A 19,850-nucleotide genomic window follows, 5' to 3' on the forward strand; every position below is an offset into this window, starting at 1 on the left:
AGGATTGGTAATGGGGCCATGCATAGTTGAGATTGACCGTATTGTCATAAGAGATGTTCAATATCATTTTGAAGTGAATCAGTGTAGAAATGAAGAAGTTAATTTTTTAAGAATGGCACGGCTGAGGCCGACGCGTATTCCCAGGCCGCATGTTTGACCAAGGAGGCGCCCCAGGGTTGGTAATGGGGCCATGCATAGTTTAGATTGACCGTATTGTCATAAGAGATGTTCAGTATCAATTGAAAGTAAATCTGTGTAGGAATGAAGAAGTTAATGTAAAATAACATAAAAAAATGAGTGAAAATCTCTGACCTGGCCCCATGTTCACAAAACGATTTTGCAATTGAAAATCGATTTTAACTGACATCGATTTTCTTTTTTGCCTATCAACTACAATGGAAATCCATTTTCAATGACAAGCAACATCGATTTTCAATTGCAAAAAATGTTTTGTGAACACAGGGCCTGGCCTCACCCCAACCCCCATAACATTTGACGCAGGGGTCAGATCGAAATTCCAAATAGTGCAGGGTCGCACATATGCTCATAGCTTCCATGTGTGTAAGTTTCAAGGTTCTAGTGCTTTTAATGTAGGAGGAGATAGTGGCCAGGACGGACGGATGGCGGAGATAACCACAATATCCCCACTCTTTTTAAAAAGCATGGGGATAAAAAAAATAATTGTTATCTTCTAAAAGCCATATTCACCACTCAATCTGGATGAAAGTTGGTGATAATGTATTATTAAGATAATATAAAGACCAAGCTTGAAACTGGCTTCATTAAAACACTAGGTCACTAGGTCAAATCTGAGAAAATCTTCTGTAACAAATCTAGAGGCCACATATCTTACTAAATCTTAAAAGCGAGATTATACGATTTTTTATATGTGTTAAATTGTAATATATTGATAAATATGTTACAATAACACAAAATAGGCAAGAAAAAAAAATTTCATTGAAGACGAATTTCATAAAATGCAGCAAATACATTAATTAGCGCCCCGAGCCGATCGATTGTGACGAAGATATTTCGTACATATTTTCCTACAATAACAGAAGCATTCGTGTTTTTATTAGGATCAGAGTTAGTGTTGGTGTGTCGTATGAATATTATATCGATGCAGGAATTTTAAATTAACCACTTAACAAATTTTAGATTCACATCGTACATATGCATGATTTACATGCTGGCGAATTCGACTTTACAGCCTTTTTCGATTTCAGAATTAAATATCTGCATACATGCCATAATTTTTCAGACCAATTCCGGGACTTTGAGTTAAATTGTCCGGGACTTTTGCCGATTTTCCGGGACATGTATAAAATGTAGCGATATTTATAGACATATGCATTTTTGGTACGTTTTTTTTTGTTTCGCATTGTTAATTGCAAAAGTTTGAAAGCCTATCCGAAATACACTTGATCTATTAACGTCAAATTAAACATAACTACTTCCGTGACTAGATACAAGCCACGTGTTTTCAGTGTAAGCGTTCTAAACATAGATGGTGACGTCACTGCGTTATTGTTATTAAGACCGGTGTGTAACGCGTAGTTGTTGATACGCCTTTATTCATTTATAACATGGCGAACGCAATTCAAATTCACTTATTATTTTTAACGTTATGTTTACTGGGGATTTAGAACAAGACAATAATGAACCTATAGTGAGGATGACGTTTTTATATGCTTACTTTTTTACTCAACTTCTTTGTCGTTTAAACGTGCGAACATAAACTGCTTTTAATTTTTTATTCAGCGATAATGAACTTCAGGTGTGTGAACAACTATCCTTTGCCCTTACGCAGCGGGAAATAATGACGTAGTAGATTAAAGTCAATTAACAATCACATTTAACAATGCTGCCTTTTCGGTTTGACCGCGAACGTGAGACAATAGATATGATAACAGGACCCCTGTTAATTGATCGATTTTGACACGTAGCGTAGTCTGCCTATTCGGGTAAGCATTGTCATGGAGACGCTGCAGATATACACAGATTCGAGGTGCAGTTAAGCCTAAGATAAGGTACATGTATATATGGATTTTGTAAATACCGGGACATTTGACAGATTTCCGGGACAGCGGGACAAGTTCCTCATTTCCGGGACTGTCCCGGACAATCCGGGACGTATGACATGTATGTATCTGGCTTATTTCGCATTTTTTTACACATTTTCTTCTTAACTTTTATTTTAATGTATATTAAAATATATGTTTAATAAGTTTTTTTACACCTTTTTTATAAATTAATAAATATTTGACAAAATCGTATATACTCGCTTAAATAAACATGCTTATCTTGACTAAATCTAGACCAAGTCTGAATCTGGAACATGTGCATCCAAAAATTAAGTCACCAGGTCAAATGTTATAAAATCTTGATAATCCACTGTAAAGGTTAAATTTGTGACTCAATCTTTATTAAACTTGATCAGAATGTTGACCAACATATTATTAAGGCTGAGTTTCAATCTTGTTCAAGTTCCTCCATTAAAGCGGGTATATACGATTTTTTTATATGTGTTTAATTGTAATATATTGATAAAATATGTTACAATAACACAAAATAGGCAAGAAAATTTATACATTACAGCCGAATTTCATAAAATGCAGCAAAGACAAATTAGCGCCCCGAGCCGATAGTGACGTACATATTTTCCTACAATAACGAAGCATTCGTCTTTGTATTATAAACTACGAGGGGTGTTCCAGAAGTTCGTGGATTTTCGCTATAACTTATTAGTTTGCTGGTAAAAGTAAATGAAATTTACATATTATACAAACCAATTATCACGGACTTTATATATAAGCTAAAAATGCATGAATTCCATAAAGCGCGTTTGAAATGCGTTGCCATAGAGACCTCAGTAACGACATGCGGCGCACTCGTGTATATTATTATAAGTATGAGCGTTACGCGAATTTAAATTTGGTTTAAATGTCGTTGATAAACAGAATTTACGGCAAATTTCACGTTGCATCGCCTAAGTCCTCCTTACAGCCCAGATTTGGCCCCTATGGACTTCCGCGTCCTCCCGGAAGTTAAATCACAGTTGCGCGGTATTCGCTTTGCAAGTAAACAGGAACTTACAGTTGCAGCAAAGCGAATCGTGCCGTCTTTTGACGCTGACTGGTATAGAGACACTTTTGACAAGTGGATTTCCTGACACATAAAGTGCATTCGCGTTGGAGGTGATTATGTGGAAAAGATTTGACAGTTGTTAACTTCATAACGTCATTAACGTTAAAAAGAAACGTTACACATGCGTCGGTGTGCGCATTGTGCACATGTTTAAATCTCTGATATATATATTTATTGTTTTATGTATTTCCATGATATTTGGAGAGTATATTTGGAAAGGACGAAATATTCTTAACATGCTATTTGTTTGTCCATTTATGTTACCAAATGAAAGTTATAGCAAAAATCCACGAACTTCTGTAACACCCCTCGTAAGTTTAGATGCACATCGTACATGTATGGTATACATGCTGGCGAATTCGGCTGTACAGCCGTTTTCAATTTCATAATTAAATATCTGGCTTATTTCGCATTTTTCGACACATGTTCTTCTTAACTTTTATTTTAATTTGTATTGAAATATATATATAATAAGTTTTTTACACAGTTTATATAAATTTATAAATATTTGACAAAATCGTATATACCCGCTTTAACTTGGTCCAAAAAAGGAGGTCAAATTCATTAGGTCAAATCTTAGAAAATCTTGATAACCACTTTAGATGCTTGATTTATGATTCAATATTGATAAACTTATTCAGAATTTTCTTTTTTGCAATACCTATGCTGTTTTTGGATCTAGGTCATGCACATGAGAAAACTAGGTCACCAGGTCATATTATAGAAAAAGCTTAGTACCACTCTTGAGGCCACATTTATGACTGCATCTTTATGAAACTTGATAAAAATGTTTTATCATGACTGAATTAAGACCAAATTGAAATCTGGGTCACTGCATCTACAAACATGTGCACCTGGTCAAATCTTTAACAAGAAATATCTTTAAAAAAAGATATTCGGCGTATATCCTGACTATCCTAAAGTTAGGAAATTTACATTTCTAGTTTATTAAATCAAAAACAAAGGCTTACGTATTTTGTATTCTTTTTTCACTTAATAGTCGCAAATTCAGGGCATGAAATGTTTGTAATGAAGTGCATGTATTATAAACCGCGTAATTTTACCACATGAGATCTCATCATATGTGTCCTCACATAGTTTATTATGAATGTATTTCTTGATCATTGAAACATATGATATGTCGATATTTGATGAGACACAGTTTTCTGTCCACACATTCAAATACCACTGTTACATCTTTGTGATGGAAAAATTGGTCTTGTGACATATGTGGCTAGCGTAGCTTAAACTCAGCCTGCCCATTTGCGCAGTCTGGTTAGGGGTCACGCTTTCTGCTATAAAAAAAGCATGCACGGTTTCATGATATCTCCAGAGTAGCCATTTTCATTATGCATATCCTGACAAGACTGCGCAGATTTGCAAGCTGGACTGGAGCTGCGCAGGCATGATGTAACAAAAGACCCGTTTTCAAATGACACAGGTCTTCAAAAATCTCATTGCATCTTGTAAATGGAATATCAAACTGCGAGAACTTTCCAATAGGAAATTGAAGTCAGACTGTGTTATTAATAGCAAACTAGCAAATATCATTAGTCTATTCTGGCTTGCATACGTCCTACATGTGTGGCTATATAATTGAACAATTTCCCTACTATCAGGGACACAAGACAAATGACATGTTCTGTTATATTTTCATTCATTTCTTTCCCTTAAATTTGTTTTATTTGATATCTTGAAAGCAATAATGTGTTATCAACATAAGGTATATTCCATCTTCCACTGATACTGGCACAGCACAGATTTTGAAAGTCTTGGGGATGGAATTTACCGGCAATGCGCAATTGTAACTTGGCAAAAATGTGTGTCTAAGTTTTGTTTAAACATGCAGAGAGACGTCCGCATCTCTCTACACTGAACACTGTTACGTCCTATACTACGCAGACATGGTGATTTTGCCAATGCTTTGGGGGATATATAATATGCTCAAATAAGCCAATGGAATAAATGAAGTGTACACTGTAACTTCAATATATCACGGTCCATTATATCGTGTTGTCCAATATATCCCGTATTGGCTATGGCTCCCAAAAATCTGACAAGCATGATCCCGAAACATGTTTTAATCTGAGAATTTTCTGAGAAAAAAAAAGGATTCTAGTTAGTTTTTCAACCTTTTTATGCCCCTGAAGGTGGGCATATATTGATCGCACTGTCAGTCTGTCTGTCTGCCTGTCCATCCCACTTTTGCGTTTAGGTTTGAAAATGCTCATAACTTCTATTTCGCTTCAGATGTAACCTTCATCTTTGGTATGCATGTGAATATGGACAAGGCCTTTCCATATGCACACAAATTTTTGACCTTAACCTTGAACTTAGGGTCCGCGTTTAGGTTTCAAATCTGCGTTTAGGTTTCGCAAAAAGCGTTTTTCGGGGGCATATGTTTTCCGATGGAGACAGCTCTTGTTTCACCCACTTTAATTTTCTGTATAAACCGACATTCATAAATCCAGTTTTGTCCAGATTGTTTGCTTTCATTGTAAATCACTTGCACACTTGTGTATGTGTACTGCGATAAACAATAACACCGCTTGCCAAACTTCACAGGTCATTTCGAATGTCACCATTCTCTATTGAATTTGCTTTGAATTGCTGAATACACACCAGTCCACACATGAAGGTGTATACAATTAGAACTGTTAATGTCACAGGTAAATACTTACGTATCTCAACAATCTTTGCGCGCTAGATACAGTGTAAACTACTTGCTTTTTATTTAGAAGTAAAGATCCCTCAGTTTGTCAAAATGCACTACTATTAAAGCCCATTGTTTCCATGAGGATGAATGTCATGATATTGTGCATGGGGTCTCATTTGTGTATGCTTTCTTGAACAATAAAACTGGGCAATGGTTTTCGGATTACAAATTTAATTATACCAATTGAAAAATACTTACATGGAATAATGTTTTGTGTTCTACCAATGTATAACATATGGAGATAACACATAATTCAATAAGGTACGTAAATAGCATGTTTTGAAATTGCCAAACTACTCTAATGCATACATATACATGCATGAACGACCTGTCAAGTTATATCGCGCACCAGACATGTCACGGTTGCCATCTTTTGACCCCACAAACAGCGATATATTGGAGTTGCAGTGCATTCATTTACGACGGGTCTGCTGGCGATATGTAAAAGGTGAAAAGCTGGGTTAAACAGCTACGCCGAAAAAAATCTTACCACTCTAGGGGCAATATTTGATGACTCAAGCTTGATGCAACTTGGTCATGCTGTTTATCTTTACAATATCTAGGCCAAGTTGAACCCTTGGTCAAATCAGGGTCTAAACACAAGGTTATTAGGTCAAATCTGAAAAAAGGTACCACTCTGAGGCAACATTTAAGACTCTTAATGTCTTAGGCTTCTTGGTCAGAATGATAATTGTGACATGACGGCAAATCTCTTCAGCAAGACTAGTGGTATACCGTGAATTCAGGTGAGCGCTTAAGGGTGATCATGTGCCTCTTGTTAGGATTGTTCAACTAATTTTATAATAGTATTTTTGTAAAACCCACATATTTTATCCCACTTGATGAAACAGAATGTTTATCTGGATAATATATTGGCGAAGTTTGAATCCGGATCATACAAAACTAGTGTCTCAGGTCCTTTCTTAGAAAACCTTGTCTAGAGGCAACAATTATGACTTGGCCTTGATGAAACTTGCTCAGAATTACCTTGGCATTGTTTAGGCTGAATGCAAATATGGATTGCATGTGTATAAAAACTCTTCTTTTTCTTAGAAAAACATTGTTAACACTCTAGAGTTCACATTTATGAATCAATCGTGTGGAAATTTGTTCAGTATTTTTAATTGGACAATATCTAGACTGTGAAAACTACATGTATATTCTTGTTGTACACACAAATTGCAGATGACTACCATTAAAGGACAGAATAGTAGCATTAAGCATTTGACAAAATGCAATGTTTAACCCTCAGGCCCTTACTCCAAGGTCACAATTAAAGCTCAAAGTTTAGAACAAAGCCTCAAGCATGACACAGATTTTTTCTGCATAGCTGTTTAACCCAGTTTTTCACTTTGGTTGACCTTTTTAAGCGTCCCATGAAATTTGAATAAAAATATATTACCAATAGGCCAGACATTTTTTGTAGTAGAAAAATCTACAAACAGTTGACTTTTTGTTTTGTGAAGTATGTGGTATATAAAGGAATAAAGCCTTTTGCTTGAGGGACAGAACAGACAGACAGAACTCTCAACATCAATACAGTTTGTGTGCGCCCCTTTATATTTAGGAGATTGTCAGCGCTAGAGCATTAGTACTCAAAGGCTATGTGCTCATATTAAGTAATTACTACCATATTGCATTCTGTGTACTAGTATATTTTAGAAAATAAAAGTTTTTTTTTTCTAGGGATGCAAGAGGTTAACCCGTTGACGTACTGAAACGACCAGTTGATCGGTTACATTTTCGGAAAAAGGTTAACCTGACAAAAATAATTTGAATATGCTTTTTTGTTGGAATATTTTTTCTCTTTTTATGTTCCCCAAAAATCATAGCGCCTTCAATATTTTACCGATTTCTTACATATTTGCATGTAGGAACCTTGCATGGACCTCTATCTTTTGATGATGTTTGAGGTCACTGGGGTCAAGGTCAAGGTCACCATGGCTAATAACAGATTTTTTCGTCACAATTTTGTTAGAGTTTCTCATGCATAGCACCTTCAATATTTTTCCGATCTCTTACATATTTGGCATGTAGGTACCTTTCATGGACCTCTACCTTTTGATGAGGTTTGAGGTCACTGGGGTCAAGGCCAAGGTCACCAAGGCTAATAATAAATTTTTCTGTCACAATTGTGTTACAGTTTCTCATAGCGCCTTCAATATTTTACCGTTCTCTTACGTATTTGGCATGAAGGTACCTTGCATGGACCTCTACCTTTTGATGAGGTTTGAGGTCACTAGGGTCAAGGTCAAGGTCACCAAGGCTAAAAATAGATTTTTCTGTCACAATTTTGTTCGTTTCTCATAGCGCCTTCAATATTTTACCGATCTCTTACATAATTGGCATGTAGGTATTTTGCATGGACTTCTACTTTTTCATGAGGTTTGAGGTCACTGGGCTCAAAGTCAAGGTCACCTAGGCTCATAATAGATTTTTTAAGTGGTTATCAACACATAGATTGACAAAGCACATCATCGAGGAGCATCCATCAGTTTCACTGATATTCTTGTTCATAAAATAATTCGTACGATTTTACGTTTTGCGCCCGACATACTTCCAATTGGCGCTGGCGACTAGTAAGAAAAACATGCCGCACCATCGACGGTAAAAAATAACGTGTCAACAAACAAGGCAATAAAGCAATAAATCAGTTCCTTTATGGTAACAAATAGGGGGTATGTTTTGATAATTGGCACTTTTGTTTTGTTTAATTGGCTAAAATATAACTAGCAAACTTCGGGGATAGGGGGCTATAAGCAAAGACGAAATTGACATGTTTATTGAACTTGCGATAAAATTCAGTTGAGACATTTGATGGCTTATTTTGATGTTTTGTTAACCAATATTCAACAATGATTTCTCGCAAATATAAATTATTTATAAGAAACAGGTTTATCAAGAATTGCATTCATAGATAAAATATTGTCGATGTTGTAGTTAAAGTCTTATTTGTTTTATCAGAAATTAAAATAATTGTTAGTAATTTACTTCATCCATGATGCCACCACTACCGTCTGAGGCAAGTTTAAATTAAAAAAGCAAAAATTAAACTGATTTAATAAATAAACATTTATAATAAAATTAAAACAGAATAAACCAAGAAATACACCATTTGTGAGCGATGCAACACAAACGTAATGTAAGCGGCCCAACCAAAATTAAGTTGATGACTAGTGAAAATGAAGATTGTGTAATTCTTAAATTTTTATACATATTCTTTTATGCAGGAAAAATAAATATAATATCTAGCAAACATTTACAAAATTATTAAAGGGGCCTTTTCACAGATTTTGGCATCCCGTACGAAATAATGGGGCGGATTCCGGGCGTAATCAGGGCGGAATTGGCACGTAATGTAGGAATTACGCCCGTACAACTGGCGGAATGAGTTTTACGCCCGGAACTAAAATTATGTCTGGGCGTAATTCAACTGTTTTTTCCGGGCGTAAAACAAATCCGGGCGTATTTTTATACTTAGAATTTGTATGATGGAGATTTGTGGACGGAATTTTGCACTTTGTTTCTTTCGTGGGGCAGAATTTCATACTTATAAAATATTTGTGAAGCCACATGACGGAATTTTGAACTTAGTAGTTTTTACAGAGAGTAATATTGGACTTAGCAAATTTCTATGAAGCTGAACAATAACTTAATAAATTTAATTTAAACCAAAGTACTGAACAAAATATTATCAGTAACTGATAACTTTAAATAAACGTTTTTAAATAAAAATATTAAATTTTTTATTTATACATTTGTACAATCAATGAACATTCATTATAGACACAACTATTTCAGTCACAGTATAATTAATTCAGCATAAAGCTTTGATCTAATTTATGATTTTCATGTTCAGATTCTAAAACATATTTTGTAGTATTTTTATACTTAATTTGTGAGAAGCTGAAAAGGAGACAGACTTGTGAACTTGTGATCATGAATTATACTCTTAGATTTTGCACTATTATTGGCAATATTGCTGGTAAAAAAAATAGGAGATAACAATAACACATTTTAATTAAATATATTTTATCTATTGCTGACTTTTACAGTTTCCACTTATAATTTTAAGTCTGAGGGATGACCTGGTGCATTAAAAATCTATTTGCAATTATTTTTTAATTCATGGACCTTTAATTCTTCTTCTTTTTTGAAAATGTTGCTCCTTTTTAATAATTATTTCATAACTACAATAATGACTGTAAAGTTTAATAAAGAACAAGACTTGGTAATGTTTTCATCATTTTAAGGTTTCCTTTAACATTAAATACACAACAGTCTAGTTTAATATTATTTGTTTATATCATCAATATGAATGCAGTTTCTCTCCATGTTACTCTATAAATTATTTTTTTTATAGTAGTTAAGATTTCCCCAGTCTGAAAAGACCATAAACATGTACACTCAGATAAACACTGACAAAGAGCTGAGTTGATCTCAGGTATTGTGCTGCCCATTCAATATTCACCAAATGCTGAGTCACATCTGTACATGTTTATAAACCATCTGGACTTATCAGGCTTCAGTGGATTGGTTCAGACTGGTACAGGAAGTGAGTGGTAGAAGTTGCTGTTTGAAAACGAGCGGTTAAGCAAATTACTGACTCTGAACTAAATTGTCAGTATAATGCTTAAGCAAAATGAGGACTAAACTGTAGTGAAAAAATGTCTTGCAGGGAGTACTGTGTCAAAAACAATTTGTATTTAATACACATAATGTGGAAATGAAAAATAAGTTTGTTGCAAAAGAGGTTCAAATTGGCTCAGGTTTAACTGTGATTTGGTCTCACCAAATTCCTGTGTTTTTGGAATACTGCAGAACAGCATAAAAGGTTTGTATTTTTACTCCTTCATTCCTCTATTATTTAGATTATTAACTGATATAATTGTAATTGTATTTGTGTACTGTCCCAGTGGGAAATGTAAAAGGATGATGAAAAGTAGACGGGCATCTGAAGGAAAAACAACACAGTTTGAAACTAAAATGAAATACACAAATTTCTTTAAAATATATAGTAAGTACTTAAATTAACATTTCGTTTTCAGATTATGTCATAGCATTAGGGAGAAAGGTTGCTGGTGGCATAACAAATTTTCCCATCTCGGACCTCAAAAGCCACATCACAAATTGAAGAATTTGTTTGCAAGAAAGCACAGACTGTTGAAAAAAACATGTTGTGAAAAAATGAACTTTTTTATATTTGCTCTGTGTGCGCGCCCGGATGATGAGCACAAAGCGGTCCTTGACAAAGGAAAGCTGGATTTGTTGATAGGTAAATCACAATTTTACTACACAAGTTATTGTATTATTAGTTTAAAATAGTTAAGTTCAAAATAAAGATTAATTCGAATTATACGATTAGTGATCCGCTTAGGGCTAGGCCTGTCAATAACAGGGTGTCTCAGTACCTTGCCGCACTAAGATCCAAACCTGCCCCCTTTGACCCCCAACATGTTTTTAATTGGTTCTGATCACATTATTTTACAGAATATTCAATGAATTTTCAATAAACTTATTTTATTTTAACAGTGAAACTAGTTTTATCAATTAAAAAAAATATTAAATGAAAATGCATGTTATATTAAATAATATGCGCATATATAGCACATGTTATTTGAAATATTCCACAGGGATAAATATCCAAGCACGTTCAAAAGTGTACTTAGTTGCCAAGTTTGGACCCTGTCTTTTTCAAATCCTAGCTGGGGCCCTGGATTAGATAATAAGTTTGAAAAAGCAATTAATTCTACATAAGCTGTTAACAGTATTTGCAATAGGTGAACTGTAGTTGTACTAAATATCAAATTGCATTTCAGATTATGACATAGAATGGGGGAGAATCGTGGACCTGAACAATACTGTGATAGAGAGGAATTCCTACTCAAGAAAGCAGTTTAAAAAACGCATTCAATGTGAAAGAGTGCACTTTTTTATTTTTGGCTTGTATAAGAACAGTTTGTTTTTTTAAAAGTGCATGTCTATCAAATTATTTTTTATGTATATATATTGAATATTTTTGTTGTTTGTCTTTAAAAGCTACATTGTATCTTAAAAGTATCATCAAAATGCGGAACGAAAATGCGTACATTTTCCGCATAAGTTCCACATTTTTTTGTGACTGCGGAAAAATGTGGGGATTTTCAGCATTTGTTCCGCATTTGCAGAAGTATAAAATGGTGATCCATGTTTTTAAAATGTATTATCTTAAAATAAAAATAAAGATAGTATGTTAAATGTATCTTGTCATATTTTTGACTAGTTTTTAGCTAACCTGAGCACAAAGTGCTCATGGTGAGCTTTTGCGATCGCCTTTTGTTTTTTCAAATGGCCTGTCCTTATATGGGTATACGGGTATATTTACAATATGCATGTAATCCGATTTATGCCCGGTATCTAAATTACGCCCGTAATCTAAGTTACGCCCGTAATTTTAACATTCCGCCTGTAATCCGAATTCCGCCCATAAACTGCTTTCCGCCCGTAATTTAAAATTCCGTCCCACCTCATTTACATATTTCGCCCCTGTTTTCCGCCCGGATTACGCCTGGAATCCGCCCGGAATCCGCCCCTCTTCTTAAAATCATATATAGAAAAATACGCCCGGAAATATTTTTTACGCCCGGAATTTAGTTTGCGATTCCGTACCGATTCCGGGCGGAACATTTCGTACAGGTTATTTTGAAGTTTGTCATAAAATGCTTTATATTGATAAATGTAAACATTGGATCTTAAAAGCTCCAGTAAAAAATCAAGAATAAAATTTAAAAAAGGAAAAAAAAGTAGCTGGTACCAGGGCTCGAACCAGTGACCCCAGGAGTCCTGGAGTTAGTCTGAAGTAAAAACGCATTAGCCCTCTTGGCTATTCCGCCGGGTATACACAGTTCAAGTATATTATACCTTATATAAGCAATCATCGTAGTTTCGTAAATTTAAACGACAACAACTGAACTCTCCAAATGATTCAATCGTTTCGCGTTGCAATGCTTTATAATTTTTATGTCCCCCACCACTATAGTGGGGGACATATTGTTTTTGCCCTGTCTGTTGGTTGGTTGGTCTGTTGGTTTGCGCCAACTTTAACATTTGCAATAACTTTTGCAATATTGAAGATAGCAACTTGATATTTGGCATGCCTATGTATCTCATGGAGCTGCACATTTTGAGTGGTGAAAGGTCAAGGTCAAGGTCATCATTCAAGGTCAAAGGTCAAAAATACTAAGTCAAAGCGGCGCAGAAGGGGACATAGTGTTTCTGACAAACACATTTCTTGTTAGGTTTTCAAATCGTCAAAAGATACATATAAGGGCTATATTGGACTATGGTAAATGTTCAGGAATACTGTTTCCTCACAAATATCATAACTAAAACGAAAATTTGCGAATCTGAAACAACTTTTTTCAATTTTTTCAATTTACCAAACCGTGAAAAGATCCCTTTAAAATAATTGTTACAATACATTTTATTCAGAGACAGACATGTTATCAACACATGCGATTTCAAATTACTTTTGTTTCTATAGAGAGTACAAGTACAAGCGGTATGACATTGTTTATGTATACTTTAAACATTTTAACTACTTAAGGTGTTTCGGTTAACCGGTTACTAACTGGTTACAGCAAAAGGTTAACCAGGTAATGATTTTTGTAACCTTTTGCATCCCTACTTTTTTCCTATCTTGATATTCGTTTTGCTCAACATAGTTAAAATTGTTTTTGATTTTGAACATTAAACATGTTAAAGCATACATTTTTAAACAAGCCGTCATTCAAGTAGTTGAAATTTGACCTCACTTTATGCATTGTATTCCAACCCACAAGGTATCAGGGTCAGTTCATGGTCAGGTTAAGGATCGTTGTATAATATATCGTGTTTACTAGGTGAACTTGAATTTTATTTTACCAGAAATATCTTAAATGTTGATATTCGTCTATATAATTATCGTATGTCAATAATAGATTCTCAATGTGTTTTCAACAAAGACATGACAAATACAAAGAATTATTCCATCATATTTAACAATTTATTAAGCATGAGCGCGATGATTCTCAAAACTATTAATAATCAAATAAGATAACAATGTTTGACAAACAACTAAAACAGGTCTGTTAGAAACACACGCTTATACATATTTAAAAAGTACAGATAATTTAGCGTGAGCTGGGTTTACTTATATGTTTTCATTTAATTTCCATTCTTGTTTTGTATTTCTGTTCTGTATCCAGATATATGATCATTAATATCTACTAATGTGAAATAAGTCATTAAATCTGGCATAACACCCTGTAATCTATTTGCGTGTGATGCAGCTAAGAACTGTGCAGATATAAGGCATTCACTATCTTTGATCTCATTGATATAACTTTTTATCTTTCCCCAAAATACCAACCACAATCAACAACGAATATCTTTTTAAAGATATTTCTTGTTTTAAAGCCACATTATACTCAAAATCAACTATTTAAAAAAAAAAAAATTTCTTAAAATAAAGTTAACCCATAACAAATCGGTGTTCCTTATAAAAATAACCAATATACCAATATATTCCATGTGAAATTCCTGCAACCATATCTGAACATTTACTATCAAACGCGAGATTGTCTTCAGGCATTGGTGGAAGCACAACATAGATTTTATGAGCGCACCGAAGCTAATCTCGCGTTCGCGCGTTCATTTACAAAATTGTCATTGATGTTGAGTGTTAATGGGCTTTTAAATAAATGGGATGAATGGGAGAAAGAGTTGCATACACCTAAACCCAGTCCCTTGGATGAGGTCAAATCAAGTTCCCATAACAAGATTAAAAAATGAGAATTTAATTTAGTCTCTTTTGCCATTATTTCGCCAATTAAAAAAACTTGAATAACATACTGATATGAAGACAATGACTCTCTTCATTAAAGCTCAGGCTATAAATTCACATGAAGGCCCTAGTTAATACATACCAGCCTTTTATACTTCTCTGTAACAGAAACACGACTCTTTTTATCATAGAATCCGTTTTCTCTCGTGATTCCGAGGAGGGTGTTCCCAGTTGCACTTTTGCCATGGCCAGTTTTTCCAACAAGAAGAATTCTTAAATCTGAATACAATTCATAACTTGCATTATATGGTGGCATAAAGGTTGAATGGTTTTTATGGTATGATAAAATAAAATAGTTTATAATACATGTATACATTAATACACAAATCTCTTCTAAGAAGATATTTCACTAGAAACCTATCGTACATTACCATGTTTGCACTCCGTTTGTCTTGATGGTTCTGCCTCGTCTGAAATAAATTTAATTTAGTTAACCTATTTATTTTAACTTGATCGCATCAAAAAGCCTAAGGATTATTGAAAATGCTTTTTGATTCCTTTTTCTGGGTAGAACCAGTACTTGGTGTCTAAAGGGACAATTTATAGAACAGTGGGAAACCTCCCTAGACCTATAACCTCCCAGTAACTTAATGGGCACCATATCCACAACGCCACAGCGACATTTAAGTTATATATTTGTTATGACACTAATTAATACATTAATTGGATGTAATTGATAATCTTAAGTCCATATAGCTAAGCTTGTTTTTGTCCCTTACCGGTTTCACCGGAAGGGACTTATGGTTTTTCGCTCTGTGCGTCTGTGAGTCTGTCTGTCTGTCTGTCACACTTTTCTGGATCCTGCGATAACTTTAAAAGTTCTTCATATTTTTGCATGAAACTTGAATCATGGATAGATAGCAATATGGACATTATGCACGCTATTTAATTTTGTTCCTACGTCAAAAATTCTGGTTGCTATGGCAACAAATAGACTAGAAATACTGCTGAAAATGGTAGTTTTCTGGATCCTGCGATAATTTTAAAAGTTCTTCATATTTTTTCATGAAACTTGAAACATGGATAGATGGCAATATGGATATTATGAATGTCATTTCATTTTGTTCCTACGTCAAAAATTCTGGTTACTATGGAAACAAATAAAAAAAAAAAAAATTTAAAATCAGACAATGGTGGAATTTCTGACAATGGTGGAGTCGGTAGGGGACATAAATTGCTTGGCAATAGTCTTGTTATATTTACAATATAAGTAACAAGTCATGTAAAGTGCATCTTTAAATAAGAAAATAAGGCATAATAATTGTTTTTCAGAAATAACCCATTATTATGCCTCGACAACATATGTTTGGACATTAACAAAAAAATAGGAATTTTGTGAAGTACCCAAGTGAAACAGTTATTTCAAGAAAATCCTGAACGGTTAGGAATTTTGTGAAATGCCTAGATTCACAAAATTACAGTAACATATAAACATGTTCAAACTCTTTTATTACCTGATAATCCTGTGTTATCACGATCTTGATCTACAAAAGCAAATAGGGCCTATATTGATAATATATGTGACTAAGAATGTAGTGCCATTATACACAGAAAATTAAAATACAGATTGATTGTTCTTTATGGTGGTCAACCTTTGTAAAAAAAAAATGTAGTAGTACAATAATTTTATTATTTTAAATGAAATGTACATTAAGTGCAGTTATAAACATGTCCAATTATATTAATAACTGGAAATTCTTATGTAAGTCTGTAATCAGTTGTTTAACAATTTAGGTTAATACCGTGTTCTTGATGGTAAACAGCCATTCGCAGTTTTTAGTGTAACAGTTCCGTATTCACACCGAATGTCAATATGTCGGACAGCGTTGTCATCAGCACAATAAAGGTGCGACTGAACTGGAAGCAGGGGCCAAGGTGCTTCTAGAAGACTGGAAAGATCAAAATGCCTCTGTATTTCATTGTTCTTGTTTTTTCTGATAGATCACCTTTTTGTTCGTCAAGTGTCGTGCGGCATCAAAATTTGCCTTGTTAACACTCTAGAGGCAACATTTATTGTCCAATCTTCATGAAATTTGGTCTCAAAAATATCTTGGATGAGTTCGAAAATGGTTACGTTTGCTTGAAAACATGGCTTCCAAGGGGTGGGGCATTTTTCCTTATAAAAAATATGGCTATATATGGCTATAGTAAAATCTTGTTAACACTTTAGGGGCGACATTTATTGCCCGATCTTCATGAAACCTGTTCAGAAGATTCATCCCAATAATATCTTTGACAAGTTTTAAAATGATGCTGGTTGGTTGAAAAACATAGCCGCCAGGGGGCGGGGCATTTTTCCTAATATGGTTATATTAAAACCTTGTAGAGGCCACATTTATTTTCCGATCTTCATGAAACTTGGTCAGAAGATTTGTCCCAATGATATCTTGGATGAGTTAGAAAATGGTTGTGGTTGCTTTAAAAACATGGCCACCAGGGGGCGGGGTATTTTTTCTTATATGGCTATATATGGTTTTAGTAAAACCTTGTTAACACTCTAGAGGCCACAGTTATTGTCCAATCTTCATGAACTTTGGTCAGAAGATTGGTCTCAATGATATCCTGGATGAGTTCAAAAATGGTTGCGTTTGCTTGAAAAACATGGCTGCCAAGGGGCGGGTCATTTTTCCTTTAATATGGCTTTATATGGCTATAGTAAAATCTCGTTAACACTATAGGGGCCACTTTTATTGTTCGATCTTCATTAAACTTGGTCAGAAGATTGATCCCAACAGTATCTTGGACGAGTCCAAAAATGATGCTGGTTGGTTGTAAAACATGGCCGCCAGGGGGCGGGGCATTTTTCCTTATGGCTATAGTAAAACCTTGTTAACACTCTAGAGGCCACATTTATTTTCCGATCTTCATGAAACTTAGTCAGACAATTTGTCCCAATGATATCTTGGATGAGTTCCAAAATGGTTTTGGTTGCTTTAAAAACATGGCCACCAGAGGGTGGGGCATTTTTCCTTATATGGCTTTAGTAATACATTGTAAACACTCTAGAGGCCACATTTACGGTCCTATCTTCATGAAATTTGGTCAGAAGATTGGTCTCAATGATGTCTTGGATGAGTTTGAAAATGGTTACGTTTGCTTGAAAAACATGGCCACCAAGGGGCGGGCATTTTTCCTTGTATGACTATAGACATGTATGGCTAAAGTAAAATCTTGTTAACACTTTAGAGGCCACATTTATTTTCCGATCTTAATGAAACTTGGTCAGAAGATTCATCCCAATAATATCTTGGACGAGTTCAAAAATGATGCCGGTTGATTTTAAAAAACATGGCCGCCAGGGAGCAGTGCATTTTTCATTATATGGATATATTAAAATCTTGTTAACACTCTAGAGGCCACATTTATTTTCCTTTCTTCATGAAAGATCAGAAGCTTTGTCCCAATGATATCTTGGATGAGTTTTAAAATGGTTTCAGTTGCTTGAAAAATATGGCCACCAGGGGGCTGGGCATTTTTCCTCATATGACTTCATGAATCTTCATGAAACTTAGTCAGAATATTTGTTTAAATGATATCTTGGATGTGTTTGAAAATGGTTTTGATCTGCAGAAAAACGTGGCTGCCAGGGTGTTCACTAGTCATGAAAGTTGGTAAGAACATTTTGTTCTTATGACATCTTGGGCTGCACAGAAAAGGTCAGTTTCTTTGAATCTCAGGTGAGGGCCTGTTGGTGTGTTTTTAGCTCACCTGTCACGAAGTGACAGGATGAGCTTATGTGATCATGTGATAGCGGGCGTCCATCGTTCATGCGTCCGTGCGTCCGTCAACAATTTGTTTGTGTAGACAGTAGAGGTCACAGTTTTCATCCAATCTTTATGAAATTTGGGTCGAATGTTTATCTTGATAAAATCTGGGTTGGGATTGTACTTGGGTCATCTGGGGTAAAAAACTAGGTCACTAGGTCAAATAATAGAAAAATCTTGAGAAGACAATAGAGGTCACAGTTTTCATCCAATCTTTATGAAATTTGGTCATAATGTTTATCTTGATGTAATCTGGAATGGGATTGTATTTGGGTCATCTGGGGTCAGAAACTAGGTCACTAGGTCAAATCATAGAAAAACCTTGTGTAGACAATAGGGGTCACATTTTTTTCAGATCTTAATGAAATATGGTCAGAATGTTTGTCTTGTTAAAATCTGCGTTGGGATCGAATTTGGGTCATCTAGGGTCAAAAACAAGGTCACTACGTCAAAGTTTTAAAAATTTTAGCTTGTGAAGACAGTAGAGGTCACAGTTTTCATCTATTCTTAATAAAATTTGGGCAGAATATTAATCTCGATGAAATCTGGGTTGGATTGTGTTTGGGTCATCTGGGGTCAAATACTAGGTCACTAGGTCAAATAATAGAAAAACCTCCTGTAGACAATAGAGGTCACAGTTTTCATCCAATCTTTATGAAATTTGGTCATAATGTTTATCTTGATGAAATCTGGAATAAGATTGTATTTGGGTCATCTGGGGTCAGAAAGTAGGTCACTAGGTCAAATCATAGAAAAACCTTGTGTAGACAAAAGAAGGTCATAGTTTTCATCTGATCTTTTTTTCAATTTTGTCAATGTACCAAAATGTGAAAAGGCCCCTTTAAAATATAAAAAAAGTGACCTAAAAAGCAACTAAATATCTCATTTTTCTGGATATGACCATAATAGCACACAAAGCAAACACTTTTGCCAAACACTATGTGAAGAAATATTGTTCAAAGTTTTATGTGATCAAACATTCATAAAATTGCTGTATAATGTTCACTTTTTCACTTCCAATTTATAACTATAAAATCATTCAGACTTTCTTATCTAGTAGTATGATGATAATAATACACTGTAACTCCAATATAGTGCGGTCCGTTATAACGCTGTGTCCAATATAACGCGGGGGGTCCTTGGATCCCGTTTTTTCTCCAACCTTCCATTTCTGATTCAAACCAATGTTATGCATCTTCATGTATTTTCAGAAAATTCAAAGATGGCGGCGATCACAGCCTGCTTGCTTTATCCGTCCGTTTAACCGATTTTAATCGATTTTAATCGATTAGAAGTTAAACGACACGAGAAAGCTAACTGGTGTTAATCTCTTGTGTAATGTCAATAAAGGTCAATAAAG

The 19,850-nt window shown here is 34.7% G+C and overlaps 3 protein-coding genes and 1 long non-coding RNA gene across 12 annotated transcripts in view; 2 read left to right on the forward strand and 2 right to left on the reverse strand.

Annotated features, from left to right (window-relative positions):
- The window catches only part of LOC127873151 (homeobox protein Nkx-2.2a-like), a 384,621-nt gene that overhangs the window by 187,489 nt on the left and 177,282 nt on the right, over window positions 1-19,850 (reverse strand). The window lies entirely within an intron of this gene.
- LOC127873148 (alpha-(1,6)-fucosyltransferase-like) overlaps window positions 1-19,850 on the forward strand; it is a 176,586-nt gene that overhangs the window by 41,081 nt on the left and 115,655 nt on the right. The gene's annotated exons all lie outside the window — the stretch shown is intronic.
- LOC127873147 (uncharacterized) overlaps window positions 1-19,850 on the reverse strand; it is a 58,924-nt gene that overhangs the window by 37,776 nt on the left and 1,298 nt on the right. Inside the window, exons 2-5 of the mRNA XM_052416798.1 lie at window positions 16,469-16,615; window positions 16,181-16,210; window positions 15,098-15,136; window positions 14,809-14,945 (exon numbers count right to left, since the gene is read on the reverse strand). Coding sequence (XP_052272758.1) covers window positions 14,809-14,945; window positions 15,098-15,136; window positions 16,181-16,210; window positions 16,469-16,493 — 231 coding nt within the window. The 5' untranslated portion in view covers window positions 16,494-16,615. The remainder of the gene's footprint in view (window positions 1-14,808; window positions 14,946-15,097; window positions 15,137-16,180; window positions 16,211-16,468; window positions 16,616-19,850) is intronic.
- On the forward strand, window positions 10,370-12,060 carry LOC127873160 (uncharacterized). The gene is made up of 3 exons (XR_008046004.1): window positions 10,370-10,697; window positions 10,912-11,138; window positions 11,683-12,060. It is a non-coding gene; the product is annotated as an uncharacterized LOC127873160 (long non-coding RNA).

Source organism: Dreissena polymorpha, chromosome 3 (assembly GCF_020536995.1).
Source record: "Dreissena polymorpha isolate Duluth1 chromosome 3, UMN_Dpol_1.0, whole genome shotgun sequence".
Classification (NCBI taxonomy): domain Eukaryota; kingdom Metazoa; phylum Mollusca; class Bivalvia; order Myida; family Dreissenidae; genus Dreissena; species Dreissena polymorpha.